The sequence below is a fragment of the Colias philodice genome, chromosome 13 (assembly GCF_061535455.1).
Source record: "Colias philodice isolate Cphi_HAF_F1 chromosome 13, ilColPhil1 Martin Lab GWU primary, whole genome shotgun sequence".
Classification (NCBI taxonomy): Eukaryota; Metazoa; Arthropoda; class Insecta; order Lepidoptera; family Pieridae; genus Colias; species Colias philodice.
In genome coordinates, this window is record NC_143098.1 from 4,782,451 (window position 1) to 4,808,329 (window position 25,879).

Here is a 25,879-nt window from a genome sequence, read left to right on the forward strand (position 1 = left end):
GCGCTAAAGTTATTAGCTGTTTTCTTTAAAAATTTCATACACAAATTCGTTTTTTTTTGTATTTTTATTTAATAGGTAATTTATTTCCTTATTTATTGTCCCTGTTTAAAGCGTGAAATCGAACAATTTATCTTCTAATTACTCAACTTAATCAAGATTAATGAACATGGCGCCTACGTTTGATGAAAAGCCATAAAGTGTATTAAAATATAATGGATATTTTGAGGGTAATTGAAAATAATGATTAGTATTGAAATTTGAAAACAATTTTAATAAAATTTAGGTATATCGACTATCAATTAAGTATATTTAGTTACATGTTTAAAAATTATGATTATTTTATTATCTCTAACAGTAAAATAATTTGTTAGAAAATTTGTTTAAAAGTTATCATAACTTGAAAAAAATGAATTTTATTTACACAAGTTTCATGTCAAGATAGCTGCAGGCACAACATATTATTATACATGCAATAAGTATCCCTTGTTCATAACTTTTGATAAAATCGTATCAATATTTAACAAAATGGGGAATATCATTTATAGATAGATTTGCAATAAAATAAATATGTAAATTAATGATTTTTTCAATAAACCGATGATAATTTGCAAATCCCTTTGTTATTACAGTTTTTTTCTGTTAAATTGACGTAAAGTTTGCTCCCATTTTCTGGTGAATAATGTCATATAGTATTATTGTAATAATATTAGGGAAACCGCTCGTTATGCAAGCAAGATGTATAAATGTGTGAGATTGGCTGTGACATATTCGTACCTACATAACTGGTATTATGTTAGTATTAAGACATGTTATTCGAATTCAAAAATTTCCATTCGTGAAGTAATATCGACTATCAAGAATTCTAATAATAGCATAACATTTATAATAAGAACTTTGAAAAACTTAACCTCGGACGAGTTCTATGATTAATTTTAAATATTTAATTAAAAAAAAATACAAAAAATTAGTTATAACCACTGTTTAAATATTCAAATTATTATTTATAATTAAAGTTTGATCTTTTTCTAAGCACAGTTTTGCGTTAGGTAACACTTAAAGTTCTAGCATATCCATTCATATAATTTTAATGAAAACCTTATAACATAGTGCTTTGACAACGGCTACGCCCACTAAATAGGCAGGTAATAATTCTTTCAGATAAGCTTTTCCAAACAACTTTCACGATGAATCTAAATACCTATTAGAAGACAATTTTCTTGGAAATCTGTAGTTCAAAAAAATGATATGATTCATGACGTCACAAGGTATGTCGTCGCAAAAATGTTATTACTTATGATGTTACAAAATAACAGAACTTTGTTGTCCTGACCGATTCGTAAATACCTAGGTCGGTTTCCTTAGTAATTTCCTTGGAAAATTTCAAAACAATCGAATCAAAGAACGACGACTGTCGCATTCTGTTTCATCCGGACAACATTTCTATTTATATTAATAAAAATAACCCTGCTTTCATTAACTTATAAGTGGGAGTTCATATAAACTTACTATATTGTATTTTTAACAGCAATAATTTCTTGCTTTCATCTAATTACATATATTATGTCCGTTACAGACTTTACTTCAACCTTCATTCACCTTGCACTACAATAATTACAGTTCATTATAGGGCCTTGTAACAATTATAGACAATGTAAAATCAACAGTGCTTATCGATTCGATGACGTTGCTCAATATTGATTATATTGAGCCTTTGAGCCGCTATGATTCACGTGTCTTCTACCGTGATGATGCGCCACGAGATATTCGAATGCTTTCATCATAAATACGTACAACCATAATAGCAACCATATTGTTATTTCGCTGCTATGTAAACTCCACGTGGCCTTTTTTGTACGAATTCATACTGTTGGCCAAAGGGATATTAAACAACTTTTAAATCTACAAATGTATTGCTATGCATTAGTCATTCTTTATTTCACCTTAAATTTATTTTAATATATTAGGTATAATATAGAAAGTTATCCCGTATTATCGCCGTAATTCCCACGGGTAAACTTTGTAGGTTTGAGCGGAGAAATGTGTTAGAATTAATAATTTATATTAGTGTAACGAAAAACTTACCCACGCCTTTCACGTAGTTTCACAGAATTAAACTTAGCTGTACCTTTTTAAATTTTATATTTTTACTGTTTTATGGCATATGATTTCTCGTGAATTTTAACTCTACGTGCCGCTATATCTATTTGATGAAATTTAAGTACCAATAATTAATCTACTCCTTATCATCTTCCCTAAAACCAAGAGAATTGTCTACATAATATTACTATGGAAAACTTTCCAGCTCCGCCATTTTGTTTGTTATTGTGTATCTTATAGTCCAATACTACGACGTACTCAATACTACAAACTACGTCTATATTAATTGTTCTGTTCGAACAAAATCGATACGTATTAGTCGGTAATTCCTCGCCGACGTGTCGATGTGTAGGAATTTTACCATTCAAGTATACATCTATCGATCGTGCGTCGCGTGTCTCTTTATTATTCATGAAGTTTGAGTATTTATTTCTTTGACATATTCTAATCGGTGCTTCGGTATCACTATCCATGATTGACAAGAATTCGAATTCCTTCCGACGCGACGCGACGTTTGCACGCTTTGGCTTGAGTTTGCGAAAGCTGAGTGACCTTTTCCTTTGATAAATTTAACGTTATGTATTTAAATTTATGCTCAGCGCAATTATTAAATGTTTACACGAAACATGAATAGCAGTTAACTTCTTTACATACCGAAGTTGGCTTTGAGGCTTTCAGTTTTATGCAGTCACTGCTTTTGATTTAGATTGGAACGAAAAAGTATTTCAGGCGATGCGAATTTGAATATTTTTTTTTAAATATAGTACAGTATGGAGGGAACAGGTTTTTTTAAAGTTTTTGTTGTAGTATTATAACAAATTGTAAGTTATGTATATAAACTAGGGGTATACTAAATAATTAAATATAAAAGGGGTATTATTTATTATAACGGCTGATTTAACCAGTTGCTTGCGAAATATAGTAAAGTGAATTCCTTCGCAAATCTTTTTCAACGTAGGTAAATAAATATTTGCGTGAGCAAAATATAACTTGACAAATTTTCCGTTACATGTTTTCTGGAAAAAATAATATTACATTAAAATTGTCTACAATTATAGAAATAACTGACGCCTCCACGTCTTTATTTAGACGTTTTCTTAGTAAATTTTAATAACATATTATGAAGATGATAAAACATATTTCTTATTCATTGAAATAACAAAAGTGTAGGCGCAATGGACGGGGTTCTTTGTGCGTAAATATTTTTCAAAGGTAAAGGTAGGACTGTAAGGTTATATTTAAATTAAAAGGTACCGAGCGATGCCTTCATTTCAAATGAAATGTTTGGACCCTAAGGTAAATATATTATTACTCTGGATACTGGATATAAACTTTTTTATTTACGACCACATTGTCATGCATCATTTTAAAATTTTCAACAAGTAAAGTTTTAGAAAAATGAAATTACATTATTTGGTGTTTGCCAAATAAATTAACTTTCTGTTTTATTAACCAATGATACGTAATAACTGATTAAATATATATTATAGTTAATCAATACCAATTAAGCGTATTAGTTAATATAAATAATTTATTTTATTGTTGTTATTGTAAATAATAAAATGTGCTAAATTATTAAAAGACACTACAGCGAAATTCCTGATAAGTATCTCATTCTCGAAATTCATAAAATGAAAACTAGATGTAGGTATTTCAATAACCATATATGTATATGCCTAATATCAAAAGAATAGTAATTCCAAGTCTTCCAAATAAATTCCAAAATTATTTATCAACTATAAACTCAATAAAAATAAACCAATACAAGCGTGTATCTCTATCGTTGTAAATAATCTAAGATGTTCCTTCTATATCCCGTCAGGTCAGCCACTCAAACGTGAGGGTGAAGTTAATTGCCCCTCAGGATTCACTCAGACCTGATTACATTCTCGGAGTGACTTATTAACCTCTGAAACTTTGTTTTTAGTAACACTTCGCTTCACTGTATTTGCCAACAATACACTTTAAGTGGAGTGAGATGATTCTTCATTAACATCATTGTATTTTGTTGCTATTTATATTATTATCTACAAGTTAGCTGTTGCCCGCAGCGTGCGTCGCCCGCGTGGCCAATATAAATTATTTACATAGTCCAACCATCCCCGTGGGGGTAGAATTTATTAAAATATTCTATTTAACGACATCATAGTATCTACCAGCTTGTCAAATTTCAGCCCGATCGGACCAGTAGCTTAGGCTATGCGTTGATAGATCAGGCAGTCAGTCACCTGTAGCGTATAAGAAGATTTCTTCTCTTAACTTCTTTCATAACTTTGTTTATTCTCACAAATGCTGTATTGTATTAGGTACTGTTTATTATTTTCTACCATGTAAGCTTGTTCGGGGCGCTAATAAAGTCTTTCCTAAAGGCATTGGGAGTAAAATCAATACCAATCTCGAAAAAAAATGCGTCAATTAATGTGATTATTATAATTTCTTTGTTATTTATAGCCTTCGTCTATAGACGTCTGCAACAAAAGGGACGAGAGTTACCTATCAGAAAAGGACAAGGGACAAGACATTATAAAGACGTAAAATAAACCAAATATTAACGAATTATATGCATAATGAGTTCATTGTTTCATACCGAATCTAGATACCTAAGTGCAATGTAGAAATTATGTTATTCTGCAAAATAAATTGAGAAAATATTTCCGAATTTGGCCAACCACGCTGAGACAATATGGAGAAAGTCTGTAATCCAATGTCCCGTGTTTGTTCTACGAGTTTCCATCAAACTTGTTTGAACAAGGGACACCAGGAAATTCCTTGGGGGCAGATATGGACGAAATATTTCCAGACTTAGATTACACCACTAAACTTTTGTATCTCTTACATTTTATATACAATTTTTAGCAATTGCGCGGTATTCAAATAAACAAAATTGAATTAATACGCATTAAGATATATTTTTATCGATAACTACAAACAACTGTCCAATATATTCAATTCGACTGCTACATAAAAGTTTCAGCTTCATTCGTTTGATATCAATTAAATTGTTGCAAACTGTACTGGCATTTTAAAATACGGGATACATTTACCGAACCACATAAACTTGCGATAAACCGTTCATCAATTCTTTGTTTTCTTTGAGCCAATGGTATTTGCGTCCGATCGCTATCTGCCTGTTATTTATGTTTCTGTAATTCTACAGTTTGATTTCGTGTAATGATTGAACGGGAATTGTGTGGGTTTGTTAACAAAAGTGGCTGTAGAAATTATATTTTTGGTTTTATGGCATTCAAATGCTTTATAAATATAAATTTATAAAGAATAGAAAAAATTCGATCACGAGGCGGGACTCGAACCCGCATCCTTCGCGCCATTCCGCAAATTTTTTCTATTCTTTATAAATTTATATTTATAAAGCATTTGAATGCCATAAAACCAAAAATATAATTTCAACAACAAAGTATTCACTGAAAAGTGCTTCATATTGGTTGAAATGGTTGTTAATAATCTCAATAGATGGCGCGCGGTGTGTCCCTTCAGACACATAAAACTGAAAGAATAGAATAAATTCGATTGCTCTGGCGGGTCACGAGTGGCTGAGTTGGTTAGGCATCCGCCCCGGAATGGCGCGAAGGATGCGGGTTCGAGTCCCGCCTCGTGATCGAATTTTTTCTATTCTTTATAAATTTATAAAAGTGGCTGTAATGAAGAGCATTATCTAAATTACGAGTAATTCATCTTTCGTAAACGTTTCGAAGTAAACTCAATGGTTTATTATACATAAACCATGTATAAGCCGTGTTATATTGAAGATTATTATCGATGATCAATCATAGAGATTTTGATTAAATAATAAATTTAAGGGCAATATTTTAATCTTTAGATGTGTCCAGTGCTGCATTGATTTATTTTCATCACGACGTTTTTGTGCAATTGTTTAAACTTATTCCCAGTTTTGTCCGGTATCTTTAATAATAAATAGTTCTTCATCTCAAACATCGAGGCTACTTTAATACTATATTATACTTTAATGGAATTTGTAATCCTATTGTGTCTGGATTTCTGAGGTAGTGTAATTTTAATGCAGTTTCGGTGCGATTTTTCTACGACGTCCTCATTTCGTTTGAATTCAAATTATATTTTCAATGTTAGGAAGAATGAAATTCCATATCATTTTAACATATTATAGGTATTATAATAAATTTAGATTGTTTCTTATAGGTTTACATTATTTATTAATTAATTAATTAAAGGTAAGCTTAAAAAAATAATTTTAAAATGAAGACATAACTAGGTAAATTAAAAAAATGATTTTTAAGTAGCTTATTCGAAATGTTCTTAATATATGAAACAATTGTGATCATTATTATAATAATTTTGCGAGCATGCAATTTATTCCTATATGTATTAATCGATACGATATTAATATGATAATAGCTCAATAAAATGGGTTAAGGCTTAAAACAATAATGGGCTTATAAATTATATTATCCTCACCACAAATATCATATTTATGATATAGTTAAGCGTTTATTAGCTCTCACGTTTTATGATAGAGATATAATGGCAAGAGTTTATAATAATAATGCATTTTAAACTTTTATTACGCAGATAAAATGTTAAAAATGATGACCTGAACATTATTTCGTAATAAAAAAGAGAAGTGCGAAAATGAAGAATGCGTAAGAAAAATTACGATGTAGTTAAAAATTATGTGTTTGAGTTATGTGCATTGCTTAATTATTTTATGATTCATTACATAATATCGAATGCTTTAGAATAACATAATATTGTATCTAGATTATTTTACTTCATGTGAAATACCTTTTTACTAAAATCACTTTTACACGAAACCAAAGCAAAGGAATACCGCACTGCCATTTCAGTTCAGAACTAAACTGATGTAGTAACTTTATAATGAAGAAACCGCTAGCCAAATAATTTTCCAATATGTGTGTCAACTTCATTAGCCACCAACGTGTAATTAATAAATTCGTTTCACACTGAGAGCGTCAACTCAATCTCAATCACTTCACTCACGCTCCAGTAACTTTTTAATTATTAGGATCTATACTATAATACGGTATATATGGGATCTGATTGACTGTTTAGTATTGATTTAAAATATATGGGTCAATTGGTCGTTGCTTATTTATTCTTTTTTCTTTTAATATTTTTCTTCTAATCTATGGTAAGTTGTGAGTGTTAGTTTTTTCTAGATTGGAATATTGCTTAGATGTTCATTCTAATATTTTAAGAACGTAATCCTTATATATTGGTTACTTACGTAGTTTCGTTTTTTAAAAATCATAGTGAGAATAGTGGATGGTTTTAAATATAAGTACTTATTTCCCTTACCTGCCTCACTATGATAAAAATATGCTCTCGATTCTATCAAAGCACGAAATATTAAAAGCAAGTAATAAAAAATAACCGATAAGCAGAAATAAGTACATTAAGTTTTGCAAGTTGTAGACTTCTTAGATCTAAAAATATACTTACAATCGTAATATTTTATTTTTACTCCAACTTAGTGACGTAAGCATTTAACCGTCTATATAAGTAGTGGAAAAGCAACGTCAGACTTACGTCACACTCATATTTATTCACACACATATTTATTACACATATTTCACACACATATTTATTAGTAGTCACACACATATTTATTAGTAAACCATAACCTGGTACATTAGGATTTAAATTATTCCCCTGTATGTTTCCAATTCAGTAGATTTACTAGATATCTGAATTAATGAGGGAACATTTCAGATGCACGATAATTCACGTACTATGTAGTTTCTTTGGTAAATTATAAATACGATATATGATTATATTATGCATGTGGAAGAAGGCTTGGATGAAAAAATTGGGATTCCGATTAATCAATTACAAACTTTAGAATTCATATTGTCTTTTTTAACCGGAATAGTTGTCTTGTACCGAAATATCTACACTATAATTATTGAGTGTAGTCACAGAGTGTAGTACAATTAGGTTTTAACAAAATATTGTAAATTATACAAATGCAACAAAATATCGTAACTACTTGCTATGAAAGTTGACAAAGTAAGAGTACAAGAATAGCACCTAATTTTACTTCAATTACTTAAGTTACTCGTAACTTCTGAAAGATGCGACTTTAAATTTCAATTATTATAATGTAAAAGATATAATAAATATAATATGTAAATGCAAGGAAATCCCTCATATATTGCAAACGTTATATTATTCTAAATAAATATAATGGTATCTTTGGCTGGGGACACTGTATGACATTTTTCCATATTTTGCAATATCAAAGACCAAGAGCTGCAAATCTTTGAACGATTTACATTGACTGAGAGAAAGTCTGGTCTCCTAAGAATTCTTCGATATGTTGTGTGTTATATGTATGTATGATGAAGAAATATTGCTGCAAGATAATATTATGACTTCATTTGAACTTTTAAATATAAATTTAAATGTCCATTTAACAGAAAAGCAAACGTATTTAAAATATTCTACAAGCTTTTGAATTTTCATGATTGCATAGCAAATAAATTAACAGTACTTATTCATTAAAAACATGAAGTGAATTTTAAATTTTAATTTTCCGCTCATAAAGTTACTGTCGGTCCAAAGATACTGTAACGTATTTGAAATCGCGTGACGAATGCATGTTTGATATTAAGCCAGGCTTAGAATGTTTTATTATTTTTAGGGCATCACACAAGTCACAATGTAGTGCAGTGGGTTGGAGTCGATCGATTACAGTTGAAATAGACGCGGATTATTAGCTTTTTGACCTGATTTCGGTTAATCGTTATTGTATTACGATATTCGAATATAATATGTGAGAATTGATTAATGTTTTACTTGCACTATGTGATTAATGTCAGATAGGATCACGGAGTCGATATTAATAGTGAATGTTTTAGAGAAGATGTAAGAAAAAGCATAGAATATTATTATTTTTAATATGAAAGGTTTTTGTATGTATCGCAATGATGATAGTTTTACCTAAAACATAAAACACTCTTTTCGTATGATGTCAACTTAAGTTTGTATTTTAAAATGAAATACATATAACTCTTGGTTACCTGCGATATATTCGTTCTCAGATATAAAGGGATTTACTTGGACAGTCGTCGACAGAATCCATATTTTAAATAAAGCTTTCCCTACACTCACAGCCGTGACGGGATTTGGCTGGATAGTGTCGGCTTTGTTTATCTCAGAGGGTCAGCTGTATGCAGGAGTTTGCGAAGTTATTGCCTCAATGATTTGCTTATTCTATCGAGTTTGGTGCGTTTATAGTATATTATTTTATTTGTTCAGCTCATAATTAGTGAAAACTTGTTTTATTATCTTTGTGATGTTATCATCATTATAAGATATTATTTTAATGCAGTAAGTACAAAAATAATTTATTGAAATAAATGAGTGATTTTCTTCGTAATACGAACGATTTATTATAAAGGTTATTGTATAAAATGGACAATATGAGAAGAAAGTTATTTATTTGGAAGAATCTTTGATGGAATAATGAGGAAATATTATTATATTATACTAGCGGTCCGCCCCGGCTTCGCCCGTGGTATATATTTCACAATAAAAGGTAGCCTATGTTCTTTCTCAAGGTCTAAAGATTGTCTGTGCCAAATTTCATCAAAATCGGTTAAGAGGTTTATGCGTGAAAACAATACATACATACATAATTACATAATTACAAACTTTTCCTCTTTATAATATTAGTATAGATTTTGGTAATTTTGTGCGGGAAATTAATACAGCTAAACTCTTACTATCAGAATAAGTATGAACAGTAACAGCATTGCGCATAACAATACTTTTATATATTACTAGCAATGCCCTGCGGTTTCACCCGCATAGATAGCGATATCGTCGTCACTACGGCCTTTTTCTTTTTTTTTGTTTTAGTGGGGAAATCTTTCATAGATACCCACAGCCTCCGGGGGAGGGGCCGTGGGTTATGTCGGATTCCTACCGACCAAAACCCCACTGTGTTCCGTCAAGACGCATATTGGTAGAATTCCTCCGTGAGTCGTGAGTTCGTGACCCCCGCACTATGGCCTGCTCGAACAGTATACGTACTATTTTCTGTAGATTGACACTTTCAAATTCGTTATATCTTTTGAATGGAATATCCAATTCTTTTCATTTAAAAAGTATTTTGCTGGTATTGAAACAGTCTGTAATAAAACATCATTTAATGGGATAAGGATTAATATATGTGTATGGATAACATGGTTTGATTACTGTCGGCACTTCTATTTACTTTGAAAACGTAAAAAAGTTGTTGTAGTAACATAACTACTGAAGATGGACATATGGTATCGCGGACTTTCTTGTAGATATTGATCCATTCTATAATACTGTAGAACATTTTTTTGTTCTATCTTCAATATATTCCGCAGCGCACGCGATGACAGAAGTTTTATTGAGGATTTTTTTACACCTTGGGTTACATTATTGCATTTTTGGTAAGGATCTCTAATTTTTTTTAAAATGCAATATAGCCTATGTTGCTCAGTAAAGATGCAGCTTTCTAATGGTGAAAGAATTTTTGAAATCGGTCCAGTAGTTTTTGCGTGAAAACCATACATACATACATACTTACATACATACTTACAAACTTTTCCTCTTTATAATATTAGTATAGATGAACCTTTTTTTAATAAGAATTCTTCGAATGTTTGTAAGTAAAAAAATTGATATTGAAGTAATGCCAAAAAGGCAAAATAATCTGAAAATAGAAAAAGCTAAATAAATTTAAATTGAAATATACATAAACTGACGAATCTATTAACCCAGTGGTTATCAGTACAGACTCTACTTTGTTAGTTTCAACGGTCCACTAAGCTCTTGTAGGGCTGCATGTAGCAATAATCAAACATAAATTCTTAATTTTTTTGCAAAAAACGAATGTTTCTTTTTAATAAATATCTCCAGAAACTTTCTTCTATTAGCTATTTTTAGTATTCTTGTCGTATAATAGGTATATCATATTATTCTCGTTATCTCCTATTTTGTTGTAGATATTGTACTTATATATTGTACTTATATTATCGGTTGTATCTTCTGTAACTCTATCTTTTTTAAATTAAAATAAAAATTATATCTTATCCTTAGTCCTTACCACTTAAGTTGTAGAAATGCTGACAACTATACATAATATAATAATATTATAGAGCCTACGTTACTCGGTAAAGTCGTAGCTTTCTAGTTGGAGGTAAAACGTTACAAATATACACACAAAGAACCAAGTTTTTTGCTCTCTCTATAGCATTCGCTCAAAAAACGTGGTAGCCCTGCGAAATTGGCTGGTTTAAGGCTTATACATGCGCTAATAACCTTGACCATACTTGACGGATCTCAAACCTCTCCCGCTGCACCTTCTTTTTTCCTCGCATTTTGTATTTAAAAAGATACCAATCAGTGAAACAAAAAATCCTCGTCAGGGAATGTTGTGTAACTGATAATTTATTAAACATAAAATTTTCAGAGCTCTTAGTCAGCAGGTTACGAAGTTTATAGAGTATTTGCGGAAAAATCGATGACCACGGCACATTTTTTTTCTAGAAATCTATTAACTTTGGAAAAAAGTCCTCGCGAGCAATTAAAGATCAAAGACCATCCTATTTTATATATTTTTTTCGGTATTGTGCTTTATGTTGTACCAGACTTTATAGAGGTTGAACATAGTCGAAATTGCCGGGTAACGCCTTAAGCTTTGTTTGGTCTCAATCCAAGTTGAGGAATGTTTACACAATTCGCTTCCACGTGATGTGTTTCCAATTACAATTTCATTCACACGTTCCTATTTTATTTTGCAATACATATTTCTATTGATTTGACATGTTAGGGTAACATATCTTAATATAAACCTATTTTTTTAATTTTATTGTATTTTTTTCTGGTGAAAATATTGTAATCGTATTCTTATACCTAGGATTTTAGGTACATTTTATAATTTGCAATCATGCCATATATTAAAGAAACAAGCTCGATTCATACGAGTTTCTACGACTAAGGTTTCGTAATAACAACCAAGTTGTATTTTCATCATAACAAAGTTATTATAATATAGCTGTTTTTGCTTTAATAAAACCTATGTACCTAGATCGTTCGAAATTATCTTTCTATCCCCATACACTAATATGTATTTGTTAGGTACTGGAATGTAATAAGACCCAAAGAAAGTGTTGTATAAATATTGTAATTGCTTTTCCTTTCTTATGTTATTAATCCTAAGTAACTGTATATTCGTATATTCATTGTGCCGCAGTTTATTATTATACGATGATATTCTATGTTGAGTAAGTACAAATACCTTTTTATAAACGTAAATCTACTTGAAGAATGTATTAAGATATAATTAATTAAAGGTTCTATTTCTCTCTACTGAAGTTTTATGCCGTTGTGTATGCTTTATCCTAATAAAAATAGCTATATGTATTTAAGCCATAATATAATATTATAATATGTGCCTCAACAATTTAATGAAACATATAAAGAAATTATGATGAATGCAAAATTGTTTAATAAACACATTACTTACATTTTTTAATGTTAATTTTTTTTTAATGTTTTTCGGTTTGCAAATCTTTCCAAGTTCCTATGTTCCTGAATATGCGAAAAGGTATAAAAAAGCTTTCTTTGTAACAAAAACTCAACGTAGTTTATAACTTTCAACTTTAACCTCTTCGAAATAATTATAATTTCGTACAGAATTCAAAACATATCGCATAATATATAAAAATCTACGTTTCTACTATATTACTCCGTATAATAAGTTTGATTTTTTTATCTGTATTGAGCGGTACGCTACAAAGTTTCCGAGTAATGAATAAACAGAATTAACGTAGGATAATTTAGTGGCCTTAATTAAGATAGATGGATTCCCGGGGTGCTGGGAAGCTTGTAATTGAAAGACCGTGATGTATGACCTACACATGCTAAGCAATTAATGTCCTGAAGGAAGTTCCATTTTGATACCTTTTACGGAGTTCATGTTTTTCCGTAGTGGTGGCTCAGTGGTGAGACCTCGGACTTCGAATCGATAAGTCCGGGGTTCGAGACCGGGCGAGCGCGCAGGAAATAAATTGATTTTTCAATTTATCTGCGCATGTTGTAACATCACCACTGCTCGAACGGTGAAGGAAAACATCGTGAGGAAACCGACATGTCGAAGAATCAAAAGTTCGACGATATGTGTCATCCGCCAACCCGCACTTGGCCAGCGTGGTGGATTATGGCCGGTACCCTCATAGGAGGCCCGTGTCCCAGCAGTGGGAACGTATATGGGCTGATGATGATGATGTTTTTCCGTAAAATTGTCATTTATTGACGTCACATTATAATTTTACCAAGAGTGACTTGAGATTGATATGAGTCCATTCTTACACCTGCTGCTGGGTAGTATAGATTTTATGTCCCTAAAAATTACTCAATCATTTTCAAGTTAAATTTATCATGCGAGGGATGAGATTCAAATGAGTTTCATTCGTCCCTTTTTATGACTAATTAAAAATTAAAAACTTATTACCGCTTATTATGTTTTACCAGTATGTTGAATGATATGTCAAAAAAGGACGAACACAAACCGTAACCTGACTATGACGCAGGATTAATTGAAAAGTGTATTCCAACAAATGCTACCAACATTGTCAAAAATGTTCCAAGTTGAGTTCCATTCCTAATTAACTTCGGAACTGTACGATGAACCTATTTATTGTGGAATATTTAAATGCTAACGTAAAACGAGCTGAGTTATAGTTATTTGGAATTGATTAGAAATTTGTATTGTTATGAGAAGTTCATTAAATGGGGTTTACAATAAGTAATAGCTTTTATAAAACCGAAATTTATTGAAGTCTTGTTTAGTCAGATTTGTTTAATAATGTAGTGAGAGGACTAAACATTTTCGAAGAAAGGCAATAATCTAAATCGGCACCAATATACTATGTCGGTACGCTAGACTGTACGTGTACGGTGTTCACTAATCCTTGTTAAAATTGTATCCATATTTCTTCTTTCTACAATTGAAAATTACACAAAAAGCTCTCTTTATATTTTGACAGAATCAATCCCAAGTGGGCTTATATCTTTTATGAGATTTCCCAACTCCTTTACATTGTTAGTATTCCATACAGAACCGGGTTTTTATGTTTACGTAAAAATCTCGACGTCTGGGACTTTTATTGTCACACCCATTCACTCAATGATTCGCTTCACATACTGTTTGAATTTCAATGGAATCAATAATCGTAAGAACTCAATTTGCCCTTTGAGTATTGTAAGGATATTGTAAAGCATTCAATTCAATAATCAATTTAAAAGCAAAGAATGGAACGTGATAGAAACATTTCGTTTTAAGTGTTCCTTTTACCCTTATTGATTCAATTATAACCTTTCTAGTTTTTATTAGCAGGCTTTATAGGTGCGGGAGGTATTCATTTGTATGTACTGCCATGCCTGGAATAATTAGTCTCGGCCTACAAGTAATGTTTTAATTTTGTTATAGTTTGCGTGACTTGTTAATAACAAGTTTAAATATTTATTAATCTAGATAGCTAAAACCGTCAGTATTATTAACTTAAGAATTAAAAAGCAAATTAATAATTTAATAAAGTTTATGTGTGAAAATGTGAAAGCTTATTTATTTATTTTAAAAGTTGGTATTTAATCAGAAAGGACAATGTCCGGAATGGCCCTATGCAACAAAATGGATTGGAATACACGATAATTAACTGTCTATTTTATTATATTAGTTGCAAATACATTTGTAACACGGACTAGCTGTATGCCAAAATGAACAATAAAAAGTATTTTACGCGATTAATAACATTAATGGCCGCCATCTTCACCAAACGTCATGTCGTGTCGATAAAGAATAGGGATGGACGATTGATTGTAATCGTCCGACTGAATTTTTAATTTCCATAAAGAATAATTTAAATCGATTTTAAATCGATTCAAATCGTAAGCCAATGTATCGACTTACAAAAAATCGTGGTCTAAAAGATCGATTTATAAAAATCTATTTTATTTTTCAAGTTTACATTTATAATGTAAATATTATCCATTTTATGAAAAACAAGAAAGATAATTAATAAATGATCTCTTAACAGTAAAATCAGTTTTTTTTTTTAAAACGATCTATTGGACCTGAAAAATCGATTCTTCGATTAATCGATCTTTGATCGTCATCCCTAGTCACTTGTCACTGTCAGTGCTGTCAGTCTACTGATGATTACAATAGCGTCGCTTGCTGTTTGTAATTATTTGTATCGGTGTGTTTTGGTGACTTTTGGGACTATATTGCATACCTACGACTTGGCTATTTTAACGGACTCTGATTGCTTTAAAAAACGACTTACTTGGCTGTGATTACCGGAACTGTGTACCGCAACATGAATGAAATGAATACATGAAATTAAAATAAGTATGTGTTTTATTTCATAATCCAACATAATAAGTTAATGAAGGACTAGGTTTAACCCGTGACGCGTCCTACGCACAGTGGGTGTGCGTAACTCAAAATGGTACTGTAGCGTCCTGCGCACAAACGCCTGTGCGTAACGCGGCCCGTGACATTGAAGGTCATCAGTAGAGACTTACAAGTGAATGTTTCCAGTATAAAAATATTTCTCTATGCCTTAAACATTTATAATTCGAATCGACACGACTCCGAGACAGGCAATAGAGACCAAAACCACAAAATAAAAAAAAAAAGTGAATCATTGATTGAGTTGCGTCATCGGCCATAGTTTGTGACATTTGTCTTGTTCAACGAATATTTGGATTGTGAATTATGCCGAGAGGAATAATTAGATGAGTGATAATTGAGACGTATATTACTGGAAATTTTACGTAGAATACGTTTATGATATTGGTTTTAGGGATATTTGAAGAATACTCAGTGAAAAAGTGTCTCAACTTTTCAGTGCGGAAGACGCAAAATGGCGCTTTTTTTCTTGTTTGTGAATAATGGAGATTTGTTATTATTCATAGTGAAATACGTTGTGTTAAATGTGTGAAAATATAAGTGAATGTATTTGGCAATCGTGTAGTGATATGAAAACGTGAATATGATCATTTGATGACTCAGCATTATCATGTAAGTGTTAGTATGTAAGCAATTAAAATTAAAACAAAAGAAAATCAATTTTTTATAATTTTATAGAAAAAATATATCGTCATGATTACATTTTTATGCTATAACTAGTTTCTTCCTCTTTCCAAAAATATATAATACATGGCATATAATTATAGAACAATAGGGTAAATAAAATTTTCAAACTCGGTAGTCATAAAAAAGCTAGATTTCGTGAACTCCCTTGACACTATCGGGATCGGTGCCGGCTGTGCGCCGGACGCGTAACGGGTTAACAACAACTTACTAGGTACAAAATTGGTAAGGCTGGTTAACAAGTCACACGTTTGCGCTGTTCAAGTATGCGCCGCTTCTATTTACTATGTTTTCACATTCCTAAACGAATTCTTAGAATACAGGTACCTGTTAATAGATTCTATGCATTTAAACGTTTAACTTACATTATACACTTAGGCTTTAGAAAAAAAACTGCATAGGTACCTACCCAATTATCTAGGGAGGTGCTTAAAATAGCTAAATATATTATGATATATTGCTTTTCAGTTTCTTAAAAATCACTAAGCTATGAAAAACTAATATCTAATATTCGTTGTTATGGTTCCATTATAACCTCAAAATCTGATTCTTTTTTTGGAATATATCTATTCTGCAGCTAGTCCGCTATAAAAATAAGATCATTTAGGAGTTTACTAATGATCGACAACACAAAATATAATTTTCGGATGTTCTTGGTTCCAGGGCGAACAATGTATGGGCGCAGAGCAATCTCCTTTGTGCCTTTGCTAATTGATTATCTAAATGTGTACAGAAATTACTTCAAATAACAACTACTGTAACAACTAATACAGTTTCTATTAAATAAATGTGAAACTTACTGCTAAAGTAATAAGTCTCTTATTTAGAAAACTAATTAAGATCTTCCTTGATGCCACTAATTCGGACCAGAGGGTAAAGTTCGTGGGAAGTTTTGAAGGTCAAGTTTGAATAAGAAATTAGTTTTCGTTTGTTGACGAACTAGATGTTTGATCTAATGTGATTGATATATTAATTTAAGTTATATACGGTTTGCAATATATATCTTGAGTAAAGTAAATTACCTTTTAACTCGCGAGGTAATAATTAATAATTACCACTATGTGGTCTCGCATTGTATGTTTAATAAAAACCCAATAAATTTAAATTGAATTAAATTATTAGAATGAACGAAAAATAAAATGACGCAAATTTTATAGATTTTATAGTTCAACGTATTTTGAATTAAAAAATCGCTCAGTGAAACGGACGCACAATATGTATCCATATATTTACTTAAACCAAGAGAACAAGGGGTGGTTTCCATTTAAAAATATGCAGAACATCAGATAAAAACCATTTTGTTCAATCGTCGTAATGGATTTTACGTTTTCAATTTCCGAAAACCAAAACCCAGACGAAAAATAATCAAAAAGCAGAAGTGAAGAAAAATTTAAATACGTGATACAATAAAGAGGAATTTGACCTCTGTCTTGACCGGTTTAAGTATTTCTTGAATAAAAAGTTCCTTGCAAAGAAATTTTAAAACAAACGTCGTTATGCAGTTTACACAGTTAATTATTAAGTCGTGAATTTTGCATTTCCATTTTGTTCCTACGTTGTGTACCCCTTCCAGTTTTAAAAACACATATTTTTTTTTATAAAAAGTCAAAGAAAATATTTACCTCCAACAGTTTTACTAGAAACTACATAGTAATTAATATAATAATGTGATATGAAAAAATCTTCACAATAAATATTATAGATTCTGTGATGGCTAATCGCCTTTTAGAGACCCTGTATTCTATAAATATTTGAAAGCTCACTGTGTAGGTATTAACATTCATACTCCCTCACTTATTAAAACATTCGTTATAATATATTTTATATTTAATTTTCAGGATGGCCACTTTTAAAATTAACAATGATGAAAATTAAAATGTACAGTCAGTGTTTTCAGTAAAATACAATATTTAACTACGTAATTATATTGAAGTGCGTAAAAGAGCATAACCTTATTGATGCAAAGTATAAAACATACTTTTCAATACCGATAACATATATTTCCAATAAACAAGAACCGTAATGAGGTACGAGCGTCTACTGAGAATTTCATTCAAGATAATATTAATTTATAACTTCGAAGAAACATAGCAATTGGTTCGCAACTGAAAGGTTGTAAGTGCCTAATGATATTAACAAGTTGACTGTGAACTAGTAAAATCAATAAGTGGTTCTCTGTATACATGTGGGGCTTCATAATGCTTTCAAATCACTGTGTTTACATAATAATCCATGGTTTACCTAAAATGCCGAAGGCAACATTTGATAGATATTATTTACAAAACAAATTATTACTTCTTCAGTTCGATTCATTTTCATTTGTAATGAAATTCATACATTATAGAATTGAACTACGACCGTTACGGAAACAGCTTCGTGATTATTTTATTAAATGGTATTTCATAAAAAGTAATAAAGTGAAGCATTGAAAATTCACAATGTAATTGTGAATGTTTTCAATATAAATAATTATTATTTGATCCGAAATTAAATATAACCAGTATCGGAAACGAAGGTCAACAAAAGAATAAATTAAATTTATCTAAGGACTGATTTTTCAATCTTTGTTTAAGTATTAACCATTTCAAAAATGTATTCTAATTGCCCGTATTTGACAGTTTACAGGTGACATTTTAGTATATCGTGTAATACTTAATTAGACGGGTAAGTTTTAACCAATGATTGAAAAAACGGCCCTAAACTGCAGCTCGCATTCGCTATTCGCCGCATAATATTCGCCAAATAAATAGCGAAATTCAGACGATTCGTTTAAATTGACCTGTGATTCGGATGACTTGGTCTTATCTCTAAGTGCATTTAGTTTCATAAGTTGGGAGCGGTTCCAGACGTGAATAATACGGGTTTATCATTGTAATAAAAGTTTAGGGACCAGATAAGAATATTGTTTTACAGCTAGAATTTATAAAATATGTTGTAAAAAGCAAATTATATCTCACTATCATTTTTCATAAACTTTGTGGGACAAGTCACACCGGTTTCTTTCTCCTTAAATATTAAGGAGATTTATATTATTATGTTTAAGATATTAAGACGTCTAATTTATTAGAAGTATATTTCAAGATAAAGGGAAACATCGCCATTACAACAAAAAGAAAAATAATAAAACCTTAAGTAAATTTTGGACCATTTTGGACCTATTTGGACCATTTTCAGATTTGATATAATTATTTAAACTTTAGTGCGAAACGTAATATAATATACATAAAGAGATTTAAATCATTAAACTTTATAAGGCTTAAATTTTACAATTTTGATCTAATTTCCGTTATACAAAAAAAAAAAAATTTTTCAACACTAATTTATAAAACGTAAAATAAAAAATAACGTAGCAGCCGGTCACGCGAAATTTTGGTGAAAATTTTACGGGTAACAAATAAACCGTTGAACAAAGGAACATGAGAGACACAATGTCATGCTTGAAATTAAATCCTTGACTAAAAACGAACACGATTTTTTATTCTTTGTATTCGAAAATTTAATTATAATATTACAATATTCAAGCCGTCAATTAACGTACGTATACAAATGTATACCTTATTATCTTGAACACATTAGACATGCGTAATTAATAAGAACACAAATCTTGTAAGTTAAAACTCTTTGAGCCATTATGTCTAAGAGGCTTATTGCGAAACAAAATCGTCTTAATACGAACTTAAGGACTTGTGACTTTGAGCAATCGTACCTTTTTCATTAGGACCTCTAGAGAACAGATTAGCAGTAATGAATAACTGTCGCTAAATGGACATTTACTGTGTTTGAAGTAAAGATAATGTAATTAAGGAATTTTCTTTGAAAAGGAAATGCTCACTTGCTAATTGCTGTTTATTTTACGTTAAAATTTACGTTTAATTAATTTTCTACACCAACGTTATATGAATTGATGAAGCTGCTTTTTGATAATATTAATATACAATTTAGTTCGACACAAAATAAATAAACACAATGGCGTCAACGATACTCAAATATTTGTGTCGACAATAAGCCATACAATTCAATAATTCCCAAAATTTTCCGCACTACGCCGCGATAGAGAAATCAGAAACCAAATATTCTTGTACAATTCACGCTCGAGCGAAACATGAGAATTGTTTTATGCGAAATCTGGGTAAACAAAATGCTTAATGTAACAGCAAATAAAAGGGAACTTATGAAAGTTTCGCTATAAAGGCGAGCTCTGGCTACGGATCCGGAACACTTCAAGCGCTCTCATTATAAGAGGCTTTACGCCTTGTGATGCGTCATTAATATGCTGTTACTACCGCTTTTGAACCCAAGTTTTTTGAAGTTCCCATCTGGAATTGTAATTGAGTGCTGAATTTCAGATGAAAGGTGGCGAGCTAAATAATGTTTTACTACTCTTTAGGGATTGTTAGTTTTACGAAATGATCGTCGGCTTTCTGTTGGGATGTCTATGGACTTTTCTTGTTTAAAAGATTGAACTGGTAGAATTGAAATTCTTAGTACTTCAGCGTAAGAAATAATTAATTAAAACGAAGGTAATTTCGAAACGCTAATTGCTGACTTGTGTGAGAATCTTTTATTTTATATATTTAACGAGAACATTAATTCCTCAATCGTACTTCGAGGCGTGCCGAGGGGTTTCATCCTTTCATTGTGGATATCCCTAACATTCGAACTCGTCGCTTCGAGTCTTCTTTCATAATTAAAACAGCCAAACAATGGAATTCACTCCCTACCACTATTTATCCTGGACCTCTTCAAAGCTAGGGTGAATAGGCTCCTCCTAGGCAGACGTGCACCCAAGTAGACCACATCGCTGCTTTCCATCAGATGGGATTGTGGTCAAACGTCTACCTATCGATTTAAAAAAAAAATAAATACATAAATAAGTATTCAATATACCTATGTTTAATTGTAACATTACGTGTTTACGTGCAACTACGACATTGTACTTTGAACTGAATAGACACTATTGCTTATGGCATTCAAAAACCATTTAATTATGAACAGTTCACAGAACCATGATCAACAACGCGAAATAAAATAAATAGCGCTTCGTCTTGTTTAAACAACGCTTGTATATTCGGCGCTTTATTTGTATTTAGAGCCACTAGTATTCCCATATGTAGTTACTGAATGTTTACATCGTTGCTTTTGACGTGTAGTGTACTGAAAATTTCATGAAAATACGCTCTATATACTTTTTTATGTATGGAGGAAGGGCTATATGGATGCTCACTTGGAAACTATGCTCCGATAAAATAAAGACTGTTCAAATATGTCCTGTATGGTACATTAAATTTTTATTGAAGTGAAACTTCTTTATCGGGGGTGGACAAAAATTTTGTGAGACATTTTTTGCGTTACGCCGCGCGCGTTACATTTTTTGCGTTACGCCGCGCGCGTTACATTTTTGCGTTACGCCGTACTCGTGACTATATACATGTTATATTAAAGTGATCAACAAAATCAAAGGGTTTGTTTTAATTCTAATTCCAGTGAATTTCTTTATTTTTCTAAAATTGTATTTAAAGTTAACCTCAGTTTTTGATTGAATTTTTTAAAACACCAACACGTGGGCGTGATCATGTTATTTATTTTTCAAGTTATTTAAGTTTAACCTCTGTCTTAATATGTATATATTATGTACTATGTGCGTCATTAATTTCTGACTGTTTCGAGATTTGGTGCAAAATAAAACAGTGTGTAAATAAAATTAAACAATTGAGTAAAAGTATAATTTCATAGATAACACGTTGAGAAGTTCCCTGTATAAATATATAATATACATATCTTGTATAAATACATACATAATATGCCTATAGATCTTTAGTCTTTACTCAATTGTTTTATTTTATTGATTTTTTACAAATTTTATTTACACACTATTTTATTTTGCACCAAATTTCGAAACAGTCAGAAATTAATGACGCACATATTATATATACGTTTTAATATAGAATATTTTTTATTTTACAACCTTTACAACTTGATCATTAGGAATTTATTACCTCTATTGTTCGAACAAAAATAAGTTACCGACTTTAAGAACGTGCCGACAATGTAAGTACACTATTGTTTCTTAGAAAACATTTTAGGAGTATACGATAATAAATCTATGACTCACGTAAACACGTGTTTGCTTGATTGGTGTCAGGTGTTCAATTATAATTTTATGAATTCAAAATTTATAAACTCTCTGTCCAATCAAAATCCGCCTAAGTCGAAATCCTTTATAAGCTGAAAACGGCAGTGGCCGGCGTAAATATTCAAATAGGTAGCGAGGAGCGAAGCGACGAGCATCTTAGGTTAACTTTTGAATTACCGCACGAGCCGAGCGAGCGAAGCGAGCGAGTTGCAGCAGCGGCCGGTGTAAATATTTAAATAGGTAGCGAGGAGCGAAGCGACGAGCATCTTAGGTTAACTTTTGAACTACCGCACGAGCCGAGCGAGCGAAGCGAGCGAGTTGCAGCAGCGGCTGGTGTAAATATTTAAATAGGTAGCGAGGAGCGAAGCGACGAGCATCTTAGGTTAACTTTTGAACTACCGCACGAGCCAAGCGAGCGAAGCGAGCGAGTCGCGGCAGTGGCCGGCGTAAATATTCAAATAGGTAGCGAGGAGCGAAGCGACGAGCATCTTAGGTTAACTTTTGAACTACCGCACGAGCCGAGCGAGCGAAGCGAGCGAGTTGCAGCAGCAGCCGGTGTAAATATGTAAATAGGTAGCGAGGAGCGAAGCGACGAGCATCTTAGGTTAACTTTTGAACTACCGCACGAGCCGAGCGAGCGAAGCGAGCGAGTTGCAGCAGCGGCCGGTGTAAATATTTAAGTAGGTAGCGACGAGCGTGTGCATTATTTTTTGAAAAATAAGGACATAAAGAAGTTTCACTTCTTACGTGTGTACTCTAGTACACGCACACATTTTATTATTATTTAAAGATGTAAGTTTTAAAAACTGTACGCGCTTGTAAATATTTTTATTTATTATAACAATTAAGAGAAAGTCGAGCTCTTAAAAGTAGTATGATTGAATAAATCCATAAACTATTTTAGTTTATGAAGTCTTTGGATTTAGCAATATAATATGAGGACTATTGAAACTATATTCATAGCTTCTTTTTAGGTCAAAAGATAACAAATAAATAATATCAATATAATAGTTAAATACTCACAATAAGAATTTGTACCCGGAATATAGACAATAATAAAGTTAGAAGATCTAATAAGAAACTCAATATGTCGGACGGAACGTGTATTAGAACTATATTAATACCAGTATAAGCTAATAATAAGCTTCTAGTACTTCGACACCAATAATGGAATAAAACATTAACATTTTGAGGGCTCTTCGCGCTGCGTGCTATGTTATAGGGCACGGCTCGATATGGCTGGAGAGGCGTTTACTATTAAGATAAGGAATGGAAATTTATGAAGTCATTAGTGATTAAAACTTATTTGTATGTTAATTAAGAAAAAAAAATAGGTACTGTACTATTGATCGAAATTAGGGATGTAACGATACATGATTTTGCCGATACGATACCGATACCGATATTTGTAGTAATGTATCGGCGATACCGATACCGATACCGATGGCTTGGTAGAGAAATAAATAGTGAATTATGCATAAAAAGTTACCAACATTTAACAGAGACTCAACTGTTAATCGTATTCTTTTAAATAAAAATGTCAAATCAAAAAACAACAAAACCATTTATTTTAGTATTATTATTTTACAAAGTCAGTTAAACTTTAAGTAATACACATACAATCAGTACCTAATAAAAGTTTACTATTGGTAGAGTTTTTTCAGAAAACAAAGTGCGCACGCGCAGGCGACCTCCCGCATCGTTCATTGGGAGCGGTTTTTCGAATTGTTTGATATCGGTATCGGTTGTTTTATTATCGGCGATACCGATATATCGGCTTGCCGATTATATCGGCCGATATATCGGTATCGGTATCGGTATCGTTACATCCCTAATCGAAATATTGTTCGGTGCGTGCGATACTTCTACCTAGTACAATATCTATTAAGTATAATATTATTATCTGTGTATTGTAACATATTAATGTATGAATTCAAATAAAGATTTTTTTTATGTGTTATATCAATCAAATGTGCAGATAGGCCACCTAATTTTAAGTGATCATCAACACTGTTAGTGTTTTTAGATTGTTGCTTAGATGCTTTGCCGACCTTTTTACCAAAATACCAAACTAATACGCTTTTTTCTTGAAAGCGCATCTATAGTAGACGGGTGAAACTACCTTACCAAGGCGTCCCAAACGCGCGTTTGCCCACTCTCATATAAAGATCACTTGTCTGTAGTACCTATGTACTGATATTTCTATTTTGTTCTCAGAAGCGGCATGGCATGAGCGGCCGCGTGGGCGCGACATGCGGCGAGCGCCGCTCGCGCACACCGCCGCCATCGCTCTTGTGTTCTCTTTCCTTCTTCGATACGCAAACGCTGGTGGGTACACTGCTGTAAACAAAATGTATTTATCTACAAGAGAATAGAAAATAATCTAGTTATCAATAGGATACGGTTAACTATCTGCACCACATCCTATTCAAAAACAACTGAACGCATATTTTTGGTTTTGATGGATTTTTCACCACTTGGATTAAGATAAGAACTGTTAAAAATAGTTTATAAATCTTACAAAAAAATACTACGCGGTGGAGCCGAGATTATAAGCTTATATGAATTGCAAAATGTTTTTGATTTGAAAACATCGATTATAATAGAATATTATATTTAAAAACTGAAATAAATAATGTTGCATCTTGATTCTTGCAATGCGTTTTCAATTTAATATTTATTTCTCACTACTTTCAATTACAATGTCACTTCAAAGCAATATAGTCTCATCTAGGTAATTTCTAATATGCCTTACTAATACTAGCATTTTATAGTGAATTAAAAACTGCAGTGGAACAAAGCATATCATCGTGTTCCACAGAATATTCATTTACATAGAAATCGTGTCGATCTATTGATTCCTTTCAATGGCTGCATTGAAGTGGTTTGAACAATGAAGCGACAGCCACGCTTTGTAACTTATGTTGTGTGGTCTTGTTCTATAAAATAAAGTGTTTATTATCTTTAATCTGGTTGTAGAACGTTTAAGGTAACTATGGTATAAGAAGGCAGGTAAAATATTTTTTTCATGAACCTATAGTGAAAACTAATTAGAAATAGTTATGAAAAACCACAGTGAAAACCAAATTTCGTTAAACTACTCTTGTGAATTGTAGACATATTAGTACCTACCTTCTTTTAAACTGCATGTTGTAAATTATATTACGTATTTAGAAAAATAGCTTTCATATTTCGATTATAGAAACATATTTCCAACAAAATTTTATCAGAAACAACTCTATTGTACGTATAATCTGGTATTAGTTTGTAGAAATTGTGAGTTAATACTCCGAGCACATTTTAATTATATTGTAGATAATATAGTCTGAAATGGTATCTCTATAGAAAATGTTTTATTCCAATTCCAACAAAATTTTATTAGCATAGTTTCAAATAATATGACAAGTTTGAATTATATTCAAAAGACTCAGAGATTTCTAGTGATATAAATTCATATTTCAATTAAATCAATTCAATAAATTTTAAAACGTGATTAA

At 31.5% G+C, this 25,879-nt stretch overlaps 1 protein-coding gene across 2 annotated transcripts in view; it reads left to right on the plus strand.

Moving 5' to 3' along the window:
- Positions 1-25,879, plus strand: part of LOC149483348 (uncharacterized) — a 74,368-nt gene that overhangs the window by 12,646 nt on the left and 35,843 nt on the right. For both annotated transcript variants that reach the window (XM_089702416.1, XM_089702417.1), the window contains exon 2: positions 24,600-24,710. In XM_089702416.1, the coding sequence (XP_089558542.1) occupies positions 24,635-24,710 (76 nt within the window). In that variant the 5' untranslated portion in view covers positions 24,600-24,634. The remainder of the gene's footprint in view (positions 1-24,599; positions 24,711-25,879) is intronic.